The following is a 27,174-nucleotide window of genomic DNA, read 5'->3' on the forward strand; positions in this document are numbered from 1 at the left end:
TTCGATCGTAAGAACAAAGATAATATAAATCAATTTTAACTATTTTAAAATCAAACATCAATGACTTTATAGAAAAATAGTCTTAAATATACTTTATATAATTAAATCTATCCAATTTTCGTTTATATTTAAAAATCTAGAAAAAGTATATATAGTTAAAATATTTTTATATACACTTTTGGAAAAACTTAATCAAATTATATATTATCTCATTCATAATTAAATCATATTTGACCAACGTTGTTTATAAATTAAATGCTGTAAGGACTGATGTGATCACCTAAATTTTCTTGATAGACTTTTTAGAGTGATTATAAATGTTCATTAAAAATGGAGAGGGAAGGGGAATAGAATAAGAAAGAGAGCAATTTAGGTAAATGTTAATTAGTATGCAGTTAAAACACTTAAAATATTTTTTAATTAAAATGCGTAAAAATATTAAGTGTGTTATGAATTACTTTTATAAGAATTTGAAATGTAACAAAGTAAAAGAAATAAATAAGAAAAGAAATAGTAAACAGAGTAAGTGAATGTTTGTAATTTTTTCTTTTCCCTTTTTTACATCGCATCAAAACGTTACGGAGAAGCTTGAAGGCGTGCATTTATTAAGAAGCGAACTTGGTAAGCACGTTTGCATAAGCAACGTCCCTCTACTTTAGATCTTCAAATTTTGACCCCTTTGCAGTTATAACCCGGAAGTCGAAAAGGCAACTCCTCCTATATAAAGGCCTCAGTCTTGTACTACATTTGATCAACAACCAAGCTTTTGAAGGTGAAACCTTTCTCTGAAACTATGGTCTCCTTTCACAAAGCGCTGGCCGAGAGTCCAAGGCCTGAAATTCATGCAGAATTTGAAGCATCTTCCAAGAAGAGAAAATGGGAAGAGCCATTTGCCGAAGACTTCTTCAAGGATCAAACAACTATAGAGAAAAAGAAATCTATATTTGATATAGAGATTCACCCTGAGACCCCTTTTTCTTCAGATAAATGGCGTCAATACCTCACTATTCAGGTATCTATACGTTTACGTGTGTTCTGTCAAAACATATGTTGCAGTTCTGGAATGATCTTCTTGTTAGTAACATCTTTGATTTTTTCTTTTTTTTTTTCCCATGTGTAGTCCGGGCAGATACAGTTGTGTAACACGCGAACAACATCAGAGGACCACAAGAGAAATCCGGAGCCACCACCTTCTCATCACATGAGTTTAGACCTGGAGCTGAATTTGACATGTGAATCACTGAGGAAAAAAGAAGACAGTAATTACAATGTGAATGAGAAGCAGAGTTCTGGTTCCCCAGGAGGTTTGAGTGAACGTGATCATCAGGATCTGTTCAATGAACCGAGCAAGTGTAAGAAAGATTCAGAAGGTATAAACATTCGTTCTCCCTCGTGGCTGTCATCAACTGAGGATGATTACAATGAGATGGTTGCAACAGTTTGCATGCGGTGCCACATGTTGGTAATGCTATGCAAGTCATCTCCTTCCTGTCCTAACTGCAAATTCATGCACCCACCAGATCAGAACCCTTCAAAATTCTTGAAGAGAAGGTGCAGTCTTTTCTGCTAGTTATTTATTAGGAACGTCAAGAGATACGTATAAATTTTCAACTTTGACCTTACGTTTATCTTTCTACTTTTCCCTCTGAAAACCTTAAGTTCTTCTTTATATATATATATATATAGCTCAAGTGTATGTTCAGAAACAGTGGGGTGATGATTAACTCTAGCTGTGCTACTGATTCTGGTTGTGAAAACGAATGTCAATAAGTGAGTACCTAGAAACTAACCTGCTATCATCATCATATTTCTATGTACAGACTATTCTCGAATGTTCATTATCCATCTCGCCAGAACAGATTTTCAGTAGATTTTCTACATATTTCAAACCAGCCCCATTTGACTGGATACTGATTCTTGATTTGTGAAGAATTTTTCTTAACATTGCAACAAATGTTAAATTTGACTTTTTTTTCTAATAACTAATACTGAGTTTCCTAAGAACTTCACTCTTACCATGTTGCTGGGTAACCAGTCTTCAAACAAGTAAACCTGGTCTGTTTTTTACGTGGCTTGTTAATTTCATGGAAAGCCTTCGTGTATATTACAAAAATGTCAAAGAAAAGAGGAAGGCAACACAAAACCGGAGTAATTTTTCAAGTTTCATCTTCTAAATACCTAATCAACACTATCACATTTTTTACATCGATCTTATCATCCTTATAATACTTAGAAAATTTTGAATTCTATTTTACACTCATTATAATCAAATTAAAAGGAAATTACTTAAGGATGTAATATCATTCTTTTTGCTTCCTCGAAAGCCAAAAATCTACTACATATAATAACTAACCTGCTGCATATACATCCCAAATATGAGTTATAAATTATGGAAGGATCTGCAGACTACAAAAAACACATGAAGATCTGTCAATTCTAGAACAATGGCAAACAGTAGGTTTGAAAAAGAAATATAACATACAGACAGCTAGAAAGTTGGTTATCGTAATTAATTTCTTGATAGATAAGTCATCCCTGGAGCCATAACCTATCTAAAATTTTCATAAATTTTAACAAATTTTATAGATAATTTAGTCAAATTGTCTAGAAAAGAAGCGGGGATTGTTCTTTTCAAAGCACGCTAATCCTCAAACCTATATGCAAAGTTGAATGGCTAAGTAATAAAAAGATTGAATAGTTTGTGCCCATACAATACAATGCATAAAGAAGATATGTAAGGATGCATGTATATCTCTTATGTAAAGGAATCAGTGAAGGTTCTTTAATTCAAAGCAAGGGTAGTTTGAGGAACCAATCCCATTGAATGCACATTAACGCTCCTGTGTAGCCTCATGCTCATTTACGTTCTATGCTCATAAATGCATAGGAAAAGAGACGGAGAGATAGATATATAAATACATCATTAATCCTTGCATATATAATCCACATGAAAAAAATAAAATAAAATCTGATCCACAATATTCACCAACTCCTGGATTTTGGAACTACCATGTCAGCTGCATTTATGAAATGTTTCATCGTAAGAGGCGATCTGCGAAGAGTGGAGATAAGTTTTGGGATGTGAAGTTAGGATATTCCTTTGACCTTAGGTAATTCGACACAAATGTAGCTTGGAACCAACGGTGGAATACGTGTCCTGCAGCTAACGCTATTCCTTCTGCTACTTAAATATTTATGTGTCGGTTACATATACCATATATCTCTTACTTTGGGGACAGAGCTTATCTCCATTTACATATTAATTATTTTTTTCCATGTTTTCAATCCATTCTATCCATTACCGTCTTTGATACTTTCCTTCTCATTTAATCTCTCAAAAGGGTGATATGTTCTGTTTGACCCTTATAAATATTAACAGAATGACACTTGTTTTTGATACATATTAAGCATCTATGAAGAATATAAATCTAATTTAATCTCATCAAATTAGTTTATAAGACCAGATTCTATCCATTTATGTATTATAAGCTCATCTTATTTATAATTGATGTTAAAATTTTAACACACCTCCTTACATAGATGTGTATATATATATTAAATATAAAGTTAAAGTATTAATGAATAATTTAATGGCAGATGTATAAAATTCAATAAATAATAAATATTATTAAGATATTCTTAAATCGATGATTCTGATACTATTTTAAAAGTAAATTTTAAATTTAATTTAATTCACAAAATTAACTTATCAAATAAATTTATATTTATTTATATTATAAATTTCTCTATAGTGAAATTCTTTTTGTCGTGTAAAAGAAATATAATGAGAACTCGTATAACATTTAGAAGTAGATAAAAAATAAAAGAAAATTGAAAAGAATTATTAGGAGAATAAAAGGTGTCAATGAAGACTCGTTGATTAAAGGAAAAAAAAAAGAATCATAAGTGGGGTCCATATGTTGCAACAAAGCATATGATGTAGTTATAGTTATCTGTTGAGCACTATATTAGATTGTAAACTCAGATAGATAACTGAAAGTATGATGATATGTTTCATTTTGACATTAAGTATATTTTAAAACTTTTAATTAGTGAGAATTCGACATGAAATTTATATTAACTTATTGCGCACGTGGTAAACACGTGGATTTTGAACTTTGATGTATATACAGAAGTCATATTTAGAGCAACACTGAGCAGGTGCTTCTAGTGAATTAGCCAAACCCAACGTTTCCAAATGCATCAACATTACCAAATTTACCCTCATAACACAGCAAGAGGGAATGACATTTCCACTTACCGACAGCAGTAACATGAATAAAACGAAAACAAAATCACATGACGTTCAAAGGTTTCTCTGGCAGCTCAAAGGCGTTTGAGATGGCCGCCAATTAATTCTATTAAGTCAAGATTGACATGTCTCCTTCGTCCTTTTTTTACTGTGTCTTTGAATTTTCATCTAGGTCTTGTCTTCTCTTACATTTAAATGGAGAGGATGGTTTTTATCATCAATAACAAATATATTTAACTCATACACAAAAAAGAAGAAAAAAAATGTGTTTTGATAATTTAAATAAAGGTAATTCAAGTTCTTCTTTGTGCTTCTTATTTTTCTCTACGAAGTATATAAATGTCTCGTCATCAAACATGCAATTCTAAGGATGAAACGTTATTTTTTTTTTATCAAATATATATTAATATACAATCACATTTATAAAAAGTTCCCACAAATTTATTCACACTTAAAAAAATTGGAAAAAGAAGGTTATTCATAAACAAACTTAAAATATTATACAAAATATAAGGATTAATAGTTTAATTACACATATCACCCTAGTGTCTTTGTCGATCGTGATATGTTGGCTCTCCTCTCTGTTTGTAACTCCAAATTGATTGTTATGAAAATCTCATAGTTTTTTTTTTTTTATTTTGGAATTATAAAAAAATACCTAACTTTATATTTTGTTTTACAAAGTGCTCTTTTTGACATTAACACAAAACTTTGATGTTGTGGTTGGATAAGGTAATTTAGAATGATAATTCATTTATTTGAATAATTTAAAATTTGTTATAGTAAATAATTTGTTTGGATAAAGTAAATAGAAAGAAATTTAAATTTTAAGAATTTTTGAGGTATTTTAAATAAATAAAATAAAATAATTTTAAATACTTTCAAAAGTATAAGAAATTTGAAATTTTATTTATTTTCAGTCTACTCTTATTATACATACGAAGGATGAGTCAAGTCAGCTCAAGCTAAAGACTCAGTCAAGTTAAAATGAGCTGAAGGTTCACTTGAGTTGGTCTAAGTTGAAAAGTCAATCGAGTCATCCTAAACTAAAAGTTGAACTGATTTAATCCAACTTGAAGTTCGATTTGAATTATTGAGTCAGAACTCAAACCGAGTCGGTTCAAGTCAAAGGTCAAGTCAAGTAGATCGAATTGTAGGTCGAGTTAAATCGGCATAGAATGAAGGTCAAGTTGATTTGGTGTATATCGAAGGTCAAGCCAATTTTGCATAGATCGAAAGTTGAGCCAAGTCGATCAAGTCAAATGTTGAGATGAGCAAGTAAGTTCTTGCATCTTGATTATGTGTTTGACAATCAGGAAGTTCCTATGAAATCACAGCTGAATAATCTCGACATCTATCAGATCAATTTCTAGTATAGAGCAAGTAAGTTTCGACTCATTTTTCTCTTTCGTTCCTAATTTGAAATCACGTGAAGCAATTCTTCATTGCATATGTCTTAGTGTTGCTCTTTCTAATTCTCTTGTAATCTCAGGTCTTAAGGACTCATTTCATTTTCAATTTGTTAGCGTTTTGTACGAATTTCTAGAGTTCGTTGAACTCTAAGGAAGGGGTTGGCATTTTAGAGCTCTATTGATCGATATAAAGTAAGTGAAGCTAAACTTTTCTTTAGATTATGTTTATTATGTAAATTTTAGTATCTGCACGAATTATATAAATAATTTATATGGAATCATTATAATTGTTTTAGTACTTTTTGTGTTTAGATGATCACTTTTGATATTATGATGCTTGAATGCTTGGTATGGTGTGATTTGAATGAAATTGTAACATTGTTTGGAGTTAGTTGCAAGGGTAAAGAGTAGAGTTATCAAACATATTAGGTTTTAGGTCAAAAATGGAGGTTTGAGAGGTAAATTATTGAAGTTTTAGTCTAAAGTAAGAATTTATAGAGTATGATAGTTACTTGGGTCTTTAGTAACTTATTTAGTATGAGAGTTAGTTATTATGCGATGTAGAATAAATTGGTAGTTATTATAGTGTATTTATATTATTGTTTCAAAGGTATTTTAGGGGTTATGGTAGGTGAAAATATAAAGGAAATGAGTCTGTTATGTAATTGAGTTTTGATGTTAGTCTTTGAGTAGTTTAAAACTGATTTGAACCTTGAGAAAGGTATAAATCTGGTGCAAGAGTGTTTGGTAGTTGATGGTTAGAGTTTATCTTGGTTTGGAGTTAGTTTTAGAGGTGTGGAATAATGAGATTTCAAATTAGAAGGTTTAGGACATAAAGGATGATTTTGGGTATGTCATAGAGTCATTTATGACTTGTTAGGACTCTTAGTTTACAGAAATTTGAGTTAGAAGGTGTTGTTTTGAGTTTAGGTCTTTTGGAGTTGCCAAATGGTTAAGTGCACCTAGTTTTGAGTTTAATGATCAAAGGAGTATTATGCTTTAATTATAAATATGATTTTTCCATCAATTATAAGGTGTAAGAATCCATTTGGTCATTAGAATAGAGCTAAAGTGCATCAAAGACCAATTTTGGAAGTGTGCAGTTTCCTCGGGCACCCTTTGAGCACCCCCTAAGCCATATTTTTGCGCAAGCTTTAGGCTTGAGCACCCCTGTCTAGGGATCTAGTGCCTGAGCGCTCTTTTTTTTTTTTTNGGGGGGGGGGGTGTTGAGCGCAATGCACCAGTTTTGAGATTTCAAATTCAAGGTTTTGGATATCAGTTTTGGATGTTCTTTAGCTTGTTTTAGAGGTTTTGGACCCTTTCAGAGCTGTTGATGAGGGTTTCCAAGTTGTTTTCCTTGCCTAATGTGGTATCAAGCTGCTACGAAGAAAATTTGTGTTATTGTGTGATTTCTGATGACTTGTAAGGATTTTCTAGTTCTTGAATGTACAATAGTTTCATGTATTAGTATACTATGTGAATGTGAAGTGATCTCAAGGGTTTTAAAGGTTTGGAAATGAGTTCCATGGAGGAACTTCATGGGGTTGGTTTTAAGTACTGTAAATATGAATATGAGAAGCTCAATCTTGGAGTTCATCTTGACATTCTAATGGTCATTTATTCTTAAGTAGAGAGAGGTGAGAAATGTCGTGAGAATAGTAGGAAGTCCTAATATATGAGATTTAACTTAGCTTAAGGCGAGTATTAACAGACTAATCTCATGTGGTAGCTTAGGGTGGACCAGCTATTTCACCATGACAAGTGCATAAACTACCATAGCTTGATATTCATACTAATATGAGTCAAGTCTAAGTTTGTTGCATGTTTAGGATGAATGGTTATATTGTGTGAAGTGTAAAAATTTCAACAATGTTATCTTATTATGATAAATTGTTTTACTACTAGCTTAACCTTGCTTTTGTTCTTGTCTATTTATGTGTTGTTTTCTCTTTTTGAGACGATCACCTAAATGGTATGAACTTATGAAGATAGTATTTTTAGTTGTTTTAACGAGAAGTGAGAACTAAACAGATAAATTATTGAATGATACTACAGGAGTCGGTCTATTGTTTTTTTTAGATTTGTTTTCATCCAGTAACTTTATCATCATATATAATGTTTTATTTTAATAGTTTTATTAAAATTTTATGATATTAAAATTTATTAAAAATATTTTATTTAGAAAATAAATATAAAAGTAGAAATTGTAACTTCTCAATGATAGAGAAATTGAGTTCAGATGTAGAAACAAAACCGTACTACCCCTATAAATATTCTACACAATTTATGTTAAAAAACAAATTCCAATTGTTCTATGCCAAAAAAAATTCAAAGAAAAGACATCTCTACATTTAAATAATTAAGTATAGCAACACTAAATTCTTAAAAATGTTTTTTACATTTACATATTTAAATACAATAAAATAATCGAATTTATTTTAAATATCTTAAATTGCTGTGTTTTTTAATTTTTATTTTTTTTCTAAAATAAATTTTCTTAAATAAATTTCTATATTTTTTCTATTTTAAAATATTATGACTTTTAATTAAAAATTATACATGTTTCATATTTTTAAATTTCTATTTTATATTTTATAAATATTTAATTAATTTTAATACTTTTCTATTTTATTTTATTTTATAAAATTCGATTAAAGATATTGATATTTTGTTATATTTTTAATATTTATAACTTTTTTTAATAATACTTTTTTTGTAAACAAAATCTCTATATTTCTATAATTTTAAACAATGTTTTTATATATTTTTTTTCTAAATAGAAATTTGTATTTTTTCAAACAAAAAATAATTAAACTGGATCTATAAAGGGTCTAGTTGAGAAAATATCTAATAATAAAGATGTGAAAGAGTTTATTTGAAAGGAAAAAAGAAAACAAAACTCCCCAATTTCCTTAAACATTTTCTTCCCACCTTAGTACAACAATTTAAATTTTATATAATTAAAATAAAAAGAATCCCTTTGGTTAAACTAATTTATTATATTAAAAGTGTTTGTCAAAAAGATATAATAGAATATTGTGATATAAATAAAATTTGTTTATCTACAAAAGTATATTATTATGTAATCATAATTTTACATTTGAAATAATACTAAATAATAATAATAATAATATCCAAAAATTAAATAAATTAAATGGTTATTAAGATTGTCTATAATCTATAACTCAAAAGCTTTTAAAATAAATTACTGTAATATACGTAACAAACATTTTTATATCAATTAAACTATTTAATAAAACGAATTATTAATTTTATCATACACTCTAAAAATATATTATTTATCTTTAAAATAGTACTTCTTTTGGAAGTAATGAAAACACCCCTTTCCAAAAAATGGTGATAAAAATTATTCAGTTTTTTACAGAAAAATATTATATAATTTTTTTCCCACAAATAATATTAATAAAAAGGAAACATTAATTTTTGTATAAACTAAAATTAATTTGTTTGTTTTTATCTAGTTATAAAATGTTTATTTTTATTTATATATTTTAAATTTGTCTCTTGTTAAAAAAACAATGAGTATAGATATATTCGCCGGGACGGTGAAAACAAGTCTTCCAGGTTGGTTATAAGGATTAATAATTTAGTGAGTTAATTTAATTTAATTGACTTATTAACAGTTTAAAAAATAGAAATTTAGTAAGTTGTATATATTGGATCACTTAATTATTATTTTTTTTCAATTTTAAAATAAATAATAAATTTTTGCTCTTTAAAATTTAAATAAAATCCAATCAAAAATATATTTTATTTCAAAATACAATATAAAATTATAAAAATAATACATAATTCAAGTATATTTAAATATAAGAAAATTGTTAAATTTTTTTTTTTAATATTTAAAATTTATAATGAGATAATGTATTAATTTAATTCAATTTTGAATTTAATTCGTAATAAATCAGATTTATTTTTTACCAATTTTTTTAACTTAACATTGTTAGAATTTATGATGAACAAGTCAAATGGCAGATTTTAATTCATTTTGGCACATCTTTATGAAAATTACAAGAGAGGTAGTGTTATCATGTAATAAATATTTCTAATAAATTGATATAAAAATATCTCGATGAAAACACATACACAAGCGAAAAAAGGGGAGAGATAAACTGAGAAAGGGATAATGTTATATAGTAGTAGTATTTGAAACCCAGGAAAAAAAAAAAGTAGGTAAAATAATAGTTATTTGTTTTGGTGACTGAAGGGAGAAATTATTCACTGTATCTCTCTTTGTGTGTGACTAATTTGAGATCTCTCATAAATAAGGAAATCATGATGTAAGAAAGGGCACAGACCCTTCTTTCTGAGAATGACAATGCAGGCAGGGGACCTCTGCCACCAACAAAATACGCATTCTTCCCTCACTTTCTTCTCTTCAATTTCAGATTTTGCTTCCTTCACCGGAGGCTTGTTTCTCGAGCCCAAAGTTCCCGATTCCTTTCTTCGTTCCGTTTCCGTCAAGATTCACGCCGCCGCTTCTTCCCAATCCAACACTCATCGCCAACGGAGGAGGCTTCCGGTCGGCTGTTTTTTGTCAGTGAGCTTGCCGACTGTAAAGCTCGTCACTGAACCCAAACTGCCAAATGATGAACACGTGTCCAACCAGGACACCACCTCCAACGGCGTCGTTCAGCAAAGAAAGGTTAAGGTTAAGGTGCGAGGAGGCAATGCCGTCAACACCACCAAGCATCTCTGGGCTGGTGCTATTGCCGCTATGGTGTCTAGGTATATTTAATTTCACCGATTCACGTTATTTTCCATATGAAAAGAAAAATAAAAAAAAAAAGTTTTTGCATAATAATTAATATTTGTGTGACATTTATCTTTTCTTTTTGTTTTGTCGTATAAGGACTTGTGTTGCTCCACTTGAAAGACTGAAGTTGGAATACATAGTTCGTGGTGAGAAGAGGAATATATTCGAGCTTATTAGCAAAATTGCCGCTACTCAAGGGTTGAGAGGCTTTTGGAAAGGGAACCTTGTAAATGTTCTGCGAACAGCTCCATTCAAAGCGGTTAATTTCTGTGCCTACGATACTTATAGAAAGCAGTTGCTGAGGTTTTCTGGGAATGAGGAAACTACTAATTTTGAGAGGTTTATTGCTGGTGCTGCTGCTGGGATTACTGCTACCATTATTTGCCTTCCACTTGACACGGTATGTAGCATTTTTAATTATGATTTTGTAGTTCGTTTTCTCTGTTGAATCCCAACTGAATAAAATTGCATAAATCTGAAAAGTAAAGCACATACAGCTACATAATTATGCATTAATAATGATTGAGAGGTCTTTGAATTATTAGTTTTGTATTTGCTCAACCTCTAACAGTAAGTTTCAACAACTACAATTAATATTGTGGTGTTTACCTGTTTATCTTTTCCAATTTTAGTACTGAATAGCAACCTTCCTGTTATCTTATTTAACAATTGTCTGTCTTCAGCCAAACATTTTAAGCTCTTAACTTTGCTTTTCCAGTTTATTTGGTTAAGGAAACATTTGGACTGGATATGGCATCATTACGAATGTATTATATGGAAGGGAAGAAAAAATCTGTTAGTAATTTATGGCTATGCTGCTGTAAACGTTGATCTTAGTCATTTAGTAAAGCCTCTTTTTTTCTTTTCTTCCTGTCTAGCTAGCTGTGTGTGCTGATTTAGCATTCGCTATTTTGTTTTGTTTAATTTTGTTTATCTTTCTTTAAAAGTGCTTTTAGGATTTTTGTTTCTTGTGTATGCAGAAAACAATACACACTAGGAGTAAGAAGAACCAGTAACCTCTTCTTGAAGGGCTATCATCCTCTTCTTGAAGGGCTATCAGACAGGAGAGGAAGGAAAATTAGACGTCCTTCACGTGAAAATTTTCCCTCTCCGAAAAGACTTTTGCAATATTCACTAGAGACTTTTGCATAGGACATAGAGGAGATGGCGGATCAACCTCCTCCAAGACGCACACTAGCGGACGCATTAATATGGTGGGTCCTTTGCACTTCAACAGTATAGCCATGCCAGCAGATAATGCAACAAACATGATGATAAACCCTGCATTCATCCAGCTAGTACAGAGCAACCAATTTCACGGGTTGTCAAATGAGAATCCCTATGATCATTTGACTACTTTTAGTGAAATCTGCAATACCGTCAAGATGAACGGAGTTTCTGATGACAGGGTCAAACTCAGCTTGTTTCCTTTTTCTCTTGGAGGAAACGCTAAAGCATGGTTGCATTCATTCCCATAAGGAACTTTCAGAAATTGGGAGGCTGTGGCAACAAAATTTGTCAATAAATTCTTTCCACATACAAAGATCAATCAAGGGAAGCTGGAAATTTCTAAATTCAAGCAAGGAATGGAAGAAACTCTTGGACAGGCTTGGGATAGATTCAAAGGCCTGTTGAGGAAGACCCTAGTCCATGGGTTTGACAAGACCTCATATATACTTGCTTTCCTTCGAGGCCTACACACAGTCAAAGATGATGTTAGATGCTTCAGCTGGAGGCAGTATAAACAGAAAGACTGAAGATGAGGCCTACGAATTGATTGAAAACATGGCTATGAATGAAGTGACGCATAGTGAAAGGGGCGTACAGAAAGAAGGACTTTTGCATCTCCCTGTTGATGATGCTATGGTTGCTCAGAATCATCAACCTTGGCTAGAATTGCCTTGGTTAACATTACCTTGCCTGTACTGGAATTGATTTCCCGTGTAGTTGACTTCCTGCTGCATTTCTTCAACAGGGAGATGGAAAAGTCCTCCTTTCTGTACGCCCCTTTCACTATGCGTCACTTCATTCATAGCTATGTTTTCAATCAATTCGTAGGCCTCATCTTCAGTCTTTCTGTTTATACTGCCTCCAGCTGAAGCATCTAGCATCATCTTTAACTGTGTGTGTAGGCCTCCAAGGAAAGCAAGTATATATGAGGTCTTGTCAAACCCATGGACTGGGGTCTTCCTCAATAGGCCTTTGAATCTGTCCCAAGCCTGTCTAAGAGTTTCTTCCATTCCTTGCTTGAGTGTAGAAATTTCCAGCTTCTCTTGATTGATCTTCGTCTGTGGAAAGAATTTATTGACAAATTTTGTTGCCACAGCCTCCCAATTTTTGAAAGTTCCTTCTGGAAATGAATGCAACCATGCTTTAGCGTTTCCTCCAAGAGAAAAAGGAAACAAGTTGAGTTTGACCCTGTCATCAGAAACTGTAGATTTCACTAAAAGTAGTCAAATGATCATAGGGATTCTCATTTGACAACCCGTGAAATTGGTTGCTCTGTACTAGCTGGATGAGTGCAGGGTTCATCACCATGTTTGTTGCATTATCTGCTGGCATGGCTATACTGTTGAAGTGCAAATGACCTACCGTGTTTGATGCGTCCGCAGTGTGCGTCTTGGAGACGGTTGATCCACCATCTCCTCTATGTCCTGTGCAAAAGTCTCTAGTGAAGATTGCAAAAGTCTCTCAGGAGAGGGAAAATTTTCACGTGAAGGACGTCTAATTTTCCTTCCTGTCCTGATAGTGTGTATTGCTTCCTGCATACACAAGAAACAAAAACCCTAAAAACACTTTTAAAGAAAAATAAAACAAAATATAAACAATAAAACCTTAGCAACCTTTAAATAGGTGCAAATTGAACCTTGGGCCAAGTACAAATAATAAAAACTGACAATAAAATATCAACTTACCTAAAAATAAAATCGGCTTATTCTATCATAAAATAATATTCTGCCTAGATAAACAGAAAATCATAACTACCTATCCCTATTTTATCTCTATCAAATCAAACCAAATATTACTATACTCAAAACTAATAAAATAATAAATCTCTAAAATTTAAGTTTATCCCAACAAACTTCCTCTATTAACTTAAATTCTTCACATTCTTCTCTCTTTATTCTTCTCTTTCTTCATTCTTCTTTATCTTCATTCTTCTCTATCTTCATTCTTCTCTATCTTCATTCTTCTCCCTGATCATCTATGGCCTTGTTCCGTACTTCTTCGCTTTTCTTTTCTCTCTGGATATTTGACTCTCCCTTTTTTGTTCTCCTTTTTCTGTTGGGAAAATCTCACTATATACACTCATAACGTGACCCACACAAATAATTTTACTCTTAAATCCATTGTGGGTGACTTTTATTAAACCTTAGCAACCTTTAAATAGGTGCAAATCGGACCTTGGACCAAGTACAAATAATAAAAACTGACAATAAAATATCAACTTACCTAAAAATAAAACCGGCTTATTCTATCATAAAATAATATTCTGCCTAGATAAACAGAAAATCATAACTACCCATCTCTATTTTATCTCTATCAAATCAAACCAAATATTACTATACTCAAAACTAATAAAATAATAAATCTCTAAAATTTAAGTTTATCCCATGTGTTATGTGTGAAGTTATATTAAAAATAGGAGTTTAACCAGCATAAAGAGTTTTCTTTTCGACACGGATCCTATCCAATTAGCTCCCAGGTCATAGCAGGGACATATAATTTTGGTATAATTTAAATAGTGATAGATAGAACGATGGGTACTATCGCAAATACAACGTCATATTAGAAGCCGAAATCAATCTCATGTCTTCTTCCGAGTAATTTTATAATGGCCCATGTTCTATTTCTAACTAGAACTTTTAGGAAATGGTACAACATGTGGTAAATTAGACTGTATGTATTTGGCAATCAGTAAGAATGAGTAGCTGAACCGTATATTAAAGATTATAAGGTTTTGTAGTTAATGAAAACTTAAGCATCACCATTAAGCTATATTTCTGTGTATTCACTTCAAAATAAATACTACGGGGTTTGTTACAGATCCGAACCAAGTTGGTGGCACCTGGTGGAGAAGCTTTGGGTGGTGTAATTGGTGCTTTCCAATACATGATTCGAACCGAAGGATTCTTTTCTCTTTACAAGGGTTTAGTACCATCAATTATAAGTATGGCTCCTTCTGGTGCAGTTTTTTATGGTGTATATGATATACTCAAATCAGCTTATCTGCATTCGCCGGAAGGAAAGAAGAGAATTCAGAATATGCATAAAGAGGGTCAGGAATTGAGTGCATTTGATCAGCTTGAGTTGGGTCCAGTAAGAACATTGTTGAATGGGGCTATTGCTGGTGCATGTGCAGAAGCTGCTACGTACCCATTTGAAGTGGTGAGGAGGCGACTTCAATTGCAAGTTCAGGCTACTAAATTAAGTTCTTTTGCAACGTTTGTGAAAATAGTTGAACAGGGAGGCATTCCAGCTCTCTATGCAGGACTTGTTCCCAGCTTATTGCAGGTATTAAATTCACAACCTCTTGGCATGCACTAATTTGTATTTTACTGGACTTAGTGGATTTCTCTCCGTAGGAATCAGGAGAATTGTCATCTGGCTGGCTGTCAATCCATTCGTTATAATGATTCACCAAATTAGAACTGCTCTAGGTTTCTAATGTACAGAAGATTGATCTAAATTACGGGACATAGAGGGTGGTGTTTCTGTTCGCTCACATAATCTAAATTTTATTTTTCATTGTACCATGTGATCACAACTGCTTGGATGTCATCCTTCTCTAGTTCTTTGAACAAAGTAATGTCTTATTTATAAAATGTTTTGACCATTTGTCTTTGCCCCTGTAACAATCCACAGTGTTCGTTTTATATACCAAAAAAACAAACGATTTTATCTGTTTATTGTGCAGGTTTAGATTAGGAACCATAATGAAAGCTGACCAAGATAGAAGAGACCGTAACAGAAAAATCTATGTTGCTTTAAGATTTCTTTCATTTATTAAATTTGGATAATTGATAGATGTTTGTTTTAATTATTTTCATATAGTTAATAAATTAAAACGACTCTTTCCATTTTTTTCCCTTTTTATTCCCGTACTGCTTAAGGTTGTTTTCAATGGATCATATGATTTTGAATAAATTTCATTTTTTTTTAATTTTCTATTATCAGGTACTTCCTTCAGCTTCAATAAGTTTCTTTGTCTATGAGTTCATGAAGATTGTTCTGAAAGTGGAGTAGACAACGAATAGACTCAGGTATATAAAATGATAAGAAGCTGTAGCATGATCACGGGCGAGCAGCTAAAATAGTTACAGAATGGTAACGATAAATTTTAATTGGCAATCAAATTTGATGACTGCTTTTGAGGGTGAAAGCAAAATTCAGGTCTACCATCCCGTAGGACCGATCGTTGTACCCTTGCCATGTGTATTACCAATAGAATTTTTGGATTGACTCTTCAGTCAACATACCCAGGCTACAGCTCTACAAAGAGAAAATATATTTATCTAGTCACTCCCAGATATTGACTCGTATTCTCGTTAGGTTGACACAATTTTGTTAGCTTTTTTCAATCAGGCACAAATTCTTTATCCTTATCAGGGGGTGCACAAGCAAAGTCCATCTACTTTGGGTTGTAAACTGAAACTTTGCTTATCAATTATTTTTGTGCTTTGCTTGCATTACACCTTACTAGATCGATCATATGCATATGTGAGTGCACGTGATTTTGGTTTTTGATCAAATAGAAAAAATGTTGGGTTAATTTAGGAAAAAAGAAATCTCTTACTTCTTTGGGATCGGATTTGGATGCAATCCTTTGAACAATCATTAAGTATTCTCATCATCCTCTGTTTTCATAGTCTTGTTGTACTCTGCACTCGAGAGTTGAGAGTTGTATCCCAAAAGATTGAGGTAATGCAACAGGCCTTGATTAGGGGTACCTAAATTGGAATTAAGGAGTTAAGGGTAGGTTAGGGTTTTCTAGTATTCTCACCGGAGAATAATACACTGGATCATATCTTGATCAAGCCTGTACTAGGGAATATAGGGAATATATGCCACTCTCATATGAAGGGTAATGTCCCTAACAAATTGGTGTGTAGTTGCTGAGATGGTAATGAAGATCTAACAAGTTAGAAAAGGGATTGGGACGATATTGTAGAGATCAAGAATCTATGGTAAGAAGGCTGAATGCTACAAAGATTATAATCTATGGTTAGCTTTCTTATGCAGTATTTACTTGAAGAGATATACTATCTGTGAGGAAGGAAAAGAGGAATGGAGGATGTTCACTTAATGTGATTTATGTGGATTTGTGAGTGAGAATTTGAGGGATGAAGGTTAAAACCAATCCCTCCTCAGATGAGAGGATTTGAAGGATGAGGAATAAATTTACAAAAATAATTCTTAATAATAATAATAATAATAATAAAATAATAATAATAATAATAAATAATAATAACAATATAATTTTTTTCATGTTAAAAATTATTTTTTATTTTTTTTCTATTTTTATATTAATTTTTACAATTATATATAATATTAACAATTACAATTTCATATTATTTTTACTATTAAGAGTATTTTGATAATTTTCAATTTTTATCAATTAAATAATTTTTTTATTTGTTATATCGATTAAATTCTAGTTAATTTTTATAAACTTTATTTTTAAATTTACTCTCATTCATTTTCAAATTCCTTCAAACAAACAACATTTAATTCATTCTCAAATCTCTTCAAATTTTTTCAAATTTATCCATTCACTCTTCTCTAAATCAATCCTCTAAAATAAATACACCCTTAATAAAAAGGTCGAATGGACAAATGTTATATCGTTGGTCAAAATAGTGGTGCTCTTAGTGAAGGTATAATATATTTGAATTAAAATCATGTTGAATTAAAATCCTTAAATATAAAACCTTATGATTTGTTATTTTTTTTTGTTTGTTGAACAATTGTACTTCTTGTACCAATTTTATTTTATTAATTTTAGTAATAAAAGAATATTGTCCTTAATCATGACAGAGAACATTTTTCCAGCTTCATATTGTATAGTCTCAAGTTTCGCTAAAAGTTTAGTAGTTTGGTTGTTTAGAATCCTGTAAAAGTAAAATAGTACCTTAAATATAAGTCACTTTTAACTTATTTCCACATACTAAATAAGTTAGATTATTCGGTTAATAACATTAAAATTGTTAACCATTTATTCAAACCTACTCCTTTCGCCTTAACAATTAATTTGACTTATTCATTCTCTTCAATCTTTCTAAGATCATTTCCATTAAAAGTTTCTTTTTTTAATATTAATTTATCTTTTTTTAGTATTGCTTATCATATCACTTTTAAGGTTTTATAACTTATATTCCAATACAAAACTCACACTTTATTTTTATTTAGTTATTAGTAGAAATATATATTTTTAAAATAGAAAAATATGTTTTTATTGTTATGATCTAAGCTTTTACTTAATATAAAAATTTTAGATTTTATATCATGCCATTATACTTTAATAGAGATGTTTTATAATATTGAAGTTTTAAATTCATAATCTATATAGGATTTCTGCAATGAAGATATCCCCATGGATAGAATAAATTTATTCCGTTAGCTACAATATTTATTATAAAATAGTTAAGGATACTTTGATGAAAGTAATTAATAATTTAATACTATAAAATAGAAAAATTAAGTTTATAAAAGTATCTTACTTTTTGAAACGGACACTAAGAATGGCGCGTATGGTTGGTTTGTAGGGTGAGGATGAATTGGAGAAAGCTGTCAGCAATCAATGAAATATTGTTGGCCTTAGGAATTTAAGATATGGGTATTTAACTGATTTGAAAGGTCCATCAATAATTTTACAAATAAGCAAATTATCAACGACTTTTTTTTTTTGTTGAATTTCTATCAATAACTAAGAATTATCCATGATATTTAGTTGTTATTGACTGATTATAATGGTTAATAATACCATTTTTTGTAATGAAATATATAAAATTGTGTATGAGATATATGAATTTACAATGATATCTTGCACAGCAATCCACTGCTTCTAGCTATTTAGAACCATAAATACACTAATTAATTGAACATTTTTTTTTAATAGAAACCAATACAATGGAGTGATAAATTGATTTGAAATCACTTTTTAAGTTTTTGTAATTCAAACGAATGTAAAAAATAATAGAAAATTTTGCAAATGAAAGGAAAGGTATAGGTTACGAAATGTTACCCTTTTAAAGAAATTCTTGTAGAATATCTATAAACTAATTTTTTACAAAATGAAAGTATTTTATGTGTATATAAATCTATGTCCATCTCGTTGTATCCAATGTGAGACTTTATTTGTATCCTAACAATCCTTCCTTAAACCCTTAAACCTTTAAACAAAGGACTATGGTTCTCCATCTCCTCAAGTAATGAGTTGAAGGGTCTTTCATCTTTATATAGTGCTTGACTTTCTCATTTTTATCCAAGGTAGGACTTAGATTCACACTTTATTTATATCATTGCTATTTCTTTTTAACTCTTCAACATTCCGCCATTGCTATTTCTTTTCAACACTTTCTTTTTTCTTTCCAACTCACTACAGAAATTCACTCTATTTATGATAGCACCGAAATGAGATAACGTTATTTATCTAATAAAAAATAAAATATATCAGAATATAATGTTAATAAAATTGTGTATCTAAAAGTGGATAATAAAGATTATAAATGATGTGGTTTAAAGTACACAAAAAAATTAAATAACTATTAAGAAATGATAATTTTATGTCTTCATTAAAATTAGAAAACTAGATAATATATACTTAAAAGCCTATTTTTTTTCAAAATTATGTGTTCATTTTAAACATTAATAATAAAAAAGTATAAAAAGATATCATTTATTAATGCAAGATAACAAATTGTATTGATATTCAGGTTAAAATTAAATAATGATCTTGAGTGAATTAAATCTTTTAAAATCTAGTCTAGATTTAATCTATATATAATAAAATAAATTGAATATTAATAATATATATATATATATATATATATATATATATATATATATATATATATATATATATATATATATGGGTTTGCTAATTTACGTAAGAAATTTTTAATTGGTATATTTTAGCAAAGTATATTCAATTCTAGTCAGAAATATTTTAATAATTTTAAAATTTAAAATAAATAAAAAGTAGTTCTTTTATCGTTCTAATTATTACTTTTTAGTTTATTTTTTATTTTAAAAAACAATTACTTTTTATTTTATTTTTTATTTTAAAAAACAACTATCTTTTAAAAAATATATATAATAAAAAGTAAAAACTTATGTAAATCAAGATGATAAATAATTATATTTTATTTTTTTATTTTAAATTAAATTTTAAAATTATTAAAATACTTTAGATTTAAAATTAATTTTTATTTTAATAAGAATTTTTTGTAATCTAAAACTTGATAAATATATTAAAATATATTGATTAAAAAAATCCTACATAAATTTGCAATATATATATATATATATATATATATATATATATATATATATATATATATTATTTTTTATGTTTCTAAAATAGTTCACTTTTATACGTGGCAGTATTATTATATTTGGTATTTAATCTTTAATTTTTTTAGTTAAAAATCTTTCATTGGTCTCATATTAAAAATATAAATCGCTGTATATAATGATATAAATAAAATGATTTTTCATTAATAATAAATAAATAATTTTAATCAATAAAATTTTAGAAAATATTAATACTTTTTGAACATAAATCTGGAAAGTACATTTTAACATTAAAATGGTCATTTCAGAGAAAAAAGAATTGCAACTATATTAAATTCTCAATTTAGAAATTTTTCAATTTAAAAACATGATTATAATAGATTTAGATGTTCTCTTTAGAGTGGCATTCATTTTAGAATAACGTTTTCCAATTAAAAATTATATACTTTTAATTTTGGTAACCACAATTAAAGTTTTGAATTCAAATTTCAATATCCTTACCAGCCTTATTTTCGTTCAAGTTAATATTACTTTTAAAAATTTATAGTTAACTTCAAATGAAATTTAAAACATTAGTTATGACCTCAGAATGGATTTATAAATAAATTAACTGCAAATGTTTTATTTTTCAAACCATCATCATCTGTGTTCCTTACCAACAGTGGTATTTTCTCAAAAAAATTATCTTTCCTTTTAAAAACTTTTTTATAATAACACCTCTATATTACCAAAAACAACAATAATATAATACTTTCTATTACATATATATTTTAAACTATTTAGAACTTAATAAATATGATGTAGTCAATCAAACAAAATAATATATAATCATATACAAAATTTAATGTATACTGATAAGATATAGTGTATATTATTTAAATGACAAATTTTTAATTAAAATTACATATTATTTTCTAAAAATAATATTAGTTATCATGATAATTACTAAAAGAACATTTAATTAACTCATAAAAAATTATATTTTATTTCTATAAATACATTTTATATTTTAAAAATGATTCAACATTTTGAAATTACAATTTATAGCTTAAAAAATTATTTGAATAATTATTATTTAATTTAATATTCAAAAAAATAATATAACTCAATTTATATGTCAGTAATATTATAAATATAAACACATATAAGATAATACATTAACAAATACTAACAATGGTAAAAAATATATTAAATAATAATGATGATGATATATATTATTATATAAATTCATGTCACAAAGTTATACAAAACTAATTTTTGTTTGTATAGTTGGTTTTTCTCAAAATTATAAATAAATTATATAATATTGTGCTATAAATAATTTTTGTTTAAAATATATTTGAATATTAAATATATCCGTGAATATTATACATAAAAGGAAGAAAAGAGAAGACTTTTCATGTTCTGTTAAACCTAACCTATTTTCACCTTAAGATAAGAAATAGACTATCATATATAATAAGTTCCAAATAAACAACAAATTCTAATAGAAAAAAATAATTTATTATATTATATCTTATAGACAGAAAAAATTAAATAATTAAAAGTTATACTAGTGTATAGTTTGAGTTACTGTAATAAATAGTTTCTGTAATACTCTTATTCAAATTTATTCAAACACATGGTGAGAGGAAGAAGCCTTTGTTCTATCCATATAAAAATCGATCGCACTTTGCCTGTATTTGAGTTACAGTCGAAAAAGTTTGACAAACGACAAAAAATAAGAACGAAAAGAAGAATCTCTTGGACAATCAGTGATGCAGTGAAAAAATGAAATGAAGAAAAGGGTAAAGCTTACATATAATATTGGGAAAGTTTAATGATTAGCTTGAAACATACTCCCACCATTTGTACATAGCACATCCATAAACCACACTATAAACAATCACCCTTAGAGGAGAATGAGCAAACCTGTATCAGACAACACAATTCTAATCACAAATTCATCTATCTATTCTTTGGGTAATCCAAATCCAAAGAGAAAAAGGGGGCACCTGAGAAATCCAGATCCTTGGGCATGTGGAGAATTCGCCCTTTCCTCAGCAGTCACAGGGTAAGTCCAACGAGAGAAATCACGGTTGAAGTAATCCCAATCAGGAAGGAGAAGCGCCGCAATCCCAAGAACTCCGAAGACGTAGGTCACCATCATCTTCTTCAAAGAGTGGGTGAATATGCCAACGGCTAAAATAACTGCGGCCAGCCAGAGAAGGCAGGTTCTGAGAACGGCGTCGTTTGCCATGATGTGGTGCAGTTTTTGAGAGTTTGAGAGTTTGTGATGTGATGAGGTTGAATGGGTGAATGTGATGAAACTTTGTTAGGCGTACGAGCTTTAAATGCTACCCCAACGCTCCTCCTACTCTCTTTAATGTCCACGTTGCTTTCCTTCTTCTTCTTCTTCTTCTTCTTTTTCATTTTTCATGCTTACACTACACACTTTCCATGGATATATCTAACATCTTCTTCTTCCTTCCTCCTAAACTCGGCTATCTAAAGTTTCCTCCCAAGGATTTTTTCTTTCAACCATTAATTAATGACCTCTTTATTACAACAGCGTCCTCTCTTATAAAAATTATGCTTATATGAAATATTTTGATAAGAAATCTACCAAAGAATTTAAATTGGTTAATAATCAATTAATTAATGATTTTATATAGGAGAAAAATTGTATTAACACCCATAAGGTTTCATAATCAAAAGGTCAAGTTGTCAAAATCCACTTACTGAAAATAAAAGCTTTATAAGCCCTCAAGAATGTGGTAAGTTATATATTTAATGACCATTTGTTACACTTCGGTCTTATTGCGTGAGAAAAAACAGAAAGAAGCAAAATGGGCTTGTAAGGATACGACAACATCAACCCCCAAAAATGCAGAACAAAAAACATCCTTGTCACCAACATGTGGTGGGAAGTGGGAGGGAAGGAGGATTCTCTGTTTCCGTAGCACAACAGTATGGGCTTGTAAGGAGAATGTCTCCATCTACAATGTCGGATACGACAACATCAACCTCAAAAAACGCAGAGAAAAAAAATTCTCCTCACCAACATGTGATGGGAAGTGGGAGGGAAGAAGGATTATCTATTTCAGTATCACAACAGAATGTGAGGTCTCTTGGTCTCTTGGTCTCTCATCTCCATGTTCCTGTTATACGTGAATGAAGAAAGAAATTTTAAAAAATAAACAACATAGTAAACGGGCTGAGAGTTTATGCGAGTTGGCGCATGTTCTAGTCCAGACTAGTGGACGAGGCGAACTGTATTCCAACGAATCAATAGATTAAACTGTGTTTCACCGTTCACCTCTCTATTTTCCTTAAATGCCCTCTCAGTTGTGAAGTTGGTAAGTGTTGAAACAATCATGATCTCTCATTCATTCATTCATATATATATTAAACAATATCGACAATTTATACTTAAAAATAGAAAATAATTTAAAAACAGAAAATAACTTTAAATATTTAAAACTTATTTCAAATTAAGTGCAACAATAATTTAAATTTAAATTCTATCTTTAACACTCTCCCCGCGCATGAATATCACTCATGTCCAATGTGTTAATGATTTCTGCAAACATCCTTCCACATCTAACACCACAGCCAAAAATTACCGTGGTCTGGACGTCCTAGGATATCTTCACACACAACATTAGTTTGAGGAGAGGGAGAGGAGTCACCATCAAAAGAGGACTGGAGGTCTTTGGAGGTGACTTTCCGACGAGGACGTTTGGTGAAGTCCTACCATGTTGGATACCCGATGATTTCATAGCAACGATTCTTGGAATGACCATAATCACTACAATGAGAACATAACAAGGGTTTCACACAGGAACTATCCTTACGGTGTTTAGGAGGATAATTGGCAGGGGAAGAATAAGGAACCTGAGATAGTAGAGCTGAGGAATCCGAGGTAGGAGCAGGACGACCCATAGTGATACGTTATTGATGTTCACGACGGACATAGACATATGTGCTCTCAAGATCCAATTTTGGGTCTTTACGAAGAATCTCTCCACGAACTTGGTCAAAATCAGAAAGCCACTAAGAAAGATGTGAACGCGCAGACGAGCCATAGAAGAATGCATCTGGACTACGCCATTCACAGTGGTTTCAGAAGAAGACATACGATGATCAATTTCTTGAAAGATGGAGAGTAGTTCATTACAATAAGTAGAGAGGGGACGACCATGTTGTTTGGTGGAGAAAGATCGTTGGTTCAGTTCGAAGAGGCAAGTTTCATCGGATCCATCGTAGAATGTGCGGAGAGCTACATCCCAAATTTGATGGGCAGATTCAAGGCGGATAAACCGCTGCATCAACGAGGGGCTCATGGAGTCAATAAGCCAGCTTTTCACCCATTTATTTTCAGTGACCCAATTATCATAGGTTGGGTCATCAATGGAGGGTTTCGTCACTATGCCAGTGAGATACCGCGATTTGTTTCGAGCTCCAATACGCATGTCCATTAGCTGGGACCAAAGAGGATAATCAGAGTCATTAAGAATAACAGTGATAGAAAAGGAAGAATTGTCTTGCTGAATGATAATATTGGAGGACGGAAAAGAGGTGGTAAATAGTGAGGAGGTGAAAGCATTATCCATGGCTAAATTGAGAATTTAGGGATTGAAAACAATATGAAAGTGAGTACAGGTATTCCCAAAATTAGACACACAGGTTAAAGAAGAGATTTTTAGGGGCTGCTGGTAGCCATGGCGGTCGACCCCCGGCAGACAGCAAAGACAAAGTAGTAGAGGATCAGAAAACCTGCTGTGATACCATGTTGAAACAATTATGAGAGATAATTCTCTCATTCATTCATTCATATTTTTCTTCTCAAATGAGATACATTTATATAAGCAATATCAACAGTTTATAATTAAAAATGGGAAATAATTTAAAAACAGAAAACAACTTTAAATATTTAAAACTTATTCCTAACTAAGTGCAACAATAATTTAAATTCAAATTTTATCTTCAACAATAAGCAATAATTACTTCTTACTGAATTTAAGTTGGTTGACCAACAATATTCAATTAGCCCAAAGTTTATATACTCTCGTGCACCACTTTCACTTGTGCTGGTCCAAATATTTCTTAGAGAGATTATTAGTAGAGAAGTGGTTGAGGGAGAGGTGGTGGTGATTCGTTGCCCAGTGCTGCACGGGGAATTGATTTTGTGAAGTTTTTCGTCACAAACAAACCCATGAATTCATTACGAAGCTCCTAAAGGATTATTTTTTTACGTAAATGGACAATTATGATAATGATTTTATGTAAGAAGGCAAAAATTAATAAAATTACGGATTTGAACAAGCTGTGGGGTATGTCCCCTGCACGATTTCATCCTGACATAGTGTGAAGTCGTACATCCCAAAAACGATTGTTGGGCCTAGTAATCAATTCCAGCGTGCTAAAGTCGTGCACGGGGACACAACTTTACCTTATATAGGCAAAAATTATTTGGTAATTGATTACAATCCTTCTGTAATCGATTACCAACAATGTAAATGGACAAAAACTCTCTAGTAATCGATTACACATGGTTGTAATCAATTACCACAAAATTTTGATGTTAAAGCAAAGAGTTTTTTTGGTTCTTCATTATCAATGTAAGCTATGTTTATTGATTACATTGTCATACTTATTTACCATACCATATGTGTATATTATTATTGTGTACTTATTTTAATTATTGTAAAGACATGATTGTTGATTACATTTACTTGTATTATTATCTTTACCATGAGTCATTGTTTGAAGGTAAATAGAAATGAAAAGCATAAAACAAAGTCAAACAAAATATAAACCACTTTATTAAATTAGAAATTGAGTACAAAAAGCTAAAATTAAAATTAGAAGACAATACAATTAAATGAAAATCTATCTATGAAGATCCGCCTTGTGGATCAAAATGACGTCGTAGATACTGCATGTCTTGTTCAAGATGTTCAACTCGAGCATCAATTGTATCAAATCTGTCACCCATGTTTTGTGTCAGTATTTCAAATCTAGCATTCATATTGTTGAAATTGTCGCCAACAAATGTTCGCAGATTACTGATCCCCCTCATCATGTCATCAAGTGTAGAAGTATCTTGTTGAAGGGGAGCTGCTTGGTGTTGAGGATGATGGTTTCTATGTTATGGAAATCGGTCCTTGCATACAAGGATTTAAATATTGTAAACTCATTCTCTAAGTAGATGAAACTTTTTTAATGGGCAAATATCATGAAACTTTTCTCAACACAATCGCTCACGATGAAAACATAAATCTTTTTTCATTGGCATTTTCCATTTTAGAAGGTGAGACAAAGGAGACATTGATGTAGTTCTTTCAACTACTTCGAGAACATGTTATCCCTTAACAAAATATTTACATAATCAGTGAGAAAGGAAAGAGTATCCTATGAACTGAAATGACAATTCATCAATTTAGATACTACTTAAATAAATTTTACTATCAATCTAAATTTTTTTCAATTATAATCCAATCTATATATATATATATATATATATATATATATATATATATATATATATATATATATAAGTAAAGAATTTCTAGTTTTGCGATTATATTTTCTTGTCTCTTTTTCAAGTATCTTTAGTCATTCTTTATTGGTTATTTTTATTTTTTGTTTCCCATTTTCCTTTGTCATATTTCTTTTAAGGATTTTTTGTTGGAAGCACTTATTATCTTTTTCAAAATGTTTTCTCTCCATTAATGATCTCTTTTATTAGAAGAGCGTACTCTCTTATAAAAAAATATGCTTATATGAAATTTTTTGATAAGAAATCTACAAAGAATTTAAATTGGTTAATAATCAATTACATTAAAGATTGTCTAATTTTTTTTTTATTAATGATTTTATATAGGAGAAAATTACATTAATTTTTTTTAATTAATTGATTAAATAAATAAAAATGTATAAACTTTTATATTTAATTATAATAAACTTTTTTTATAATAAATATTTGTTTAAGTAAATTTATTATATTAAAAAAAATAAATTTATAATGAAATAATTTTTTTGAATTTTTAATTACATAATTACAATAATTATAGTTATAAATTATTTAATTAAAATAATTTAATAAAAAATTTAATTTAATTACAAAAATAATTAAAACCATAAAATTTATTTATTTTATAATATTAAAAAAATTTAATTATTAATTATACATTATTTAAAGTATTATATATACATTTAAATACATTATTTAA

At 30.0% G+C, this 27,174-nt stretch overlaps 4 protein-coding genes across 5 annotated transcripts; 2 read left to right on the plus strand and 2 right to left on the minus strand.

Moving 5' to 3' along the window:
- The first annotated feature begins 665 nt into the window (after positions 1-665).
- On the plus strand, positions 666-1,789 carry LOC106761565. The gene is made up of 2 exons (XM_014645124.2): positions 666-1,012; positions 1,121-1,789. Exons 1-2 carry the CDS (start codon positions 794-796, stop codon positions 1,568-1,570), a joined length of 669 nt encoding a protein of 222 aa, XP_014500610.1. The 5' UTR covers positions 666-793; the 3' UTR covers positions 1,571-1,789.
- Positions 1,790-9,858: 8,069 nt separating this feature from the next.
- On the plus strand, positions 9,859-16,134 carry LOC106759911 (probable mitochondrial adenine nucleotide transporter BTL3). Of its 2 annotated transcripts, none has more exons than XM_014643296.2 (4): positions 9,859-10,413; positions 10,538-10,841; positions 14,489-14,956; positions 15,028-15,402. In XM_014643296.2, the coding sequence occupies exons 1-4, from the start codon at positions 9,998-10,000 to the stop codon at positions 15,073-15,075; spliced, it is 1,236 nt and encodes a 411-aa protein (XP_014498782.1). In that variant the 5' UTR covers positions 9,859-9,997; the 3' UTR covers positions 15,076-15,402. The 2 variants fall into 2 exon arrangements, with proteins under 2 accessions (XP_014498782.1, XP_014498781.1); XM_014643295.2 differs by lacking the exon at positions 15,028-15,402 and adding an exon at positions 15,620-16,134 and having other exon boundaries at positions 9,862-10,413.
- A 5,448-nt stretch (positions 16,135-21,582) lies between these two features.
- On the minus strand, positions 21,583-22,441 carry LOC106761727 (signal peptidase complex-like protein DTM1). Its single transcript, XM_014645297.2, has 2 exons — positions 21,952-22,441; positions 21,583-21,868 (listed from the first exon to the last, which is right to left on the minus strand). Exons 1-2 carry the CDS (start codon positions 22,194-22,196, stop codon positions 21,781-21,783), a joined length of 333 nt encoding a protein of 110 aa, XP_014500783.1. The 5' UTR covers positions 22,197-22,441; the 3' UTR covers positions 21,583-21,780.
- A 1,248-nt stretch (positions 22,442-23,689) lies between these two features.
- LOC106760357 lies at positions 23,690-24,552 on the minus strand. The gene is made up of 2 exons (XM_014643796.1): positions 23,834-24,552; positions 23,690-23,747 (listed from the first exon to the last, which is right to left on the minus strand). The coding sequence occupies exons 1-2, from the start codon at positions 24,550-24,552 to the stop codon at positions 23,690-23,692; spliced, it is 777 nt and encodes a 258-aa protein (XP_014499282.1).
- Positions 24,553-27,174: the final 2,622 nt, after the last annotated feature.

The sequence above is a fragment of the Vigna radiata genome, chromosome 5, assembly GCF_000741045.1.
Source record: "Vigna radiata var. radiata cultivar VC1973A chromosome 5, Vradiata_ver6, whole genome shotgun sequence".
In the NCBI taxonomy this organism is placed as follows: Eukaryota; Viridiplantae; Streptophyta; class Magnoliopsida; order Fabales; family Fabaceae; genus Vigna; species Vigna radiata.

Bases quoted from the DNA above. Each gene is read 5' to 3' on its own strand.
- LOC106761565 (XM_014645124.2), top strand. From the start codon at position 794: ATGGTCTCCTTTCACAAAGCGCTGGCCGAGAGTCCAAGGCCTGAAATT. The intron at 1,013-1,120 runs GTATCTATACGT...TCCCATGTGTAG, and splicing joins GTCAATACCTCACTATTCAG to TCCGGGCAGATACAGTTGTG.
- LOC106759911 (XM_014643295.2), top strand. From the start codon at position 9,998: ATGACAATGCAGGCAGGGGACCTCTGCCACCAACAAAATACGCATTCT. The intron at 10,842-14,488 runs GTATGTAGCATT...GGTTTGTTACAG, and splicing joins TTTGCCTTCCACTTGACACG to ATCCGAACCAAGTTGGTGGC. The intron at 14,957-15,619 runs GTATTAAATTCA...TTCTATTATCAG, and splicing joins TTGTTCCCAGCTTATTGCAG to GTACTTCCTTCAGCTTCAAT.
- LOC106761727 (XM_014645297.2), bottom strand. From the start codon at position 22,196: ATGGCAAACGACGCCGTTCTCAGAACCTGCCTTCTCTGGCTGGCCGCA. The intron at 21,869-21,951 runs GTGCCCCCTTTT...TGTCTGATACAG, and splicing joins CAAGGATCTGGATTTCTCAG to GTTTGCTCATTCTCCTCTAA.
- LOC106760357 (XM_014643796.1), bottom strand. From the start codon at position 24,552: ATGGATAATGCTTTCACCTCCTCACTATTTACCACCTCTTTTCCGTCC. The intron at 23,748-23,833 runs GTTCCTTATTCT...TTCTCATTGTAG, and splicing joins CCTCAGCTCTACTATCTCAG to TGATTATGGTCATTCCAAGA.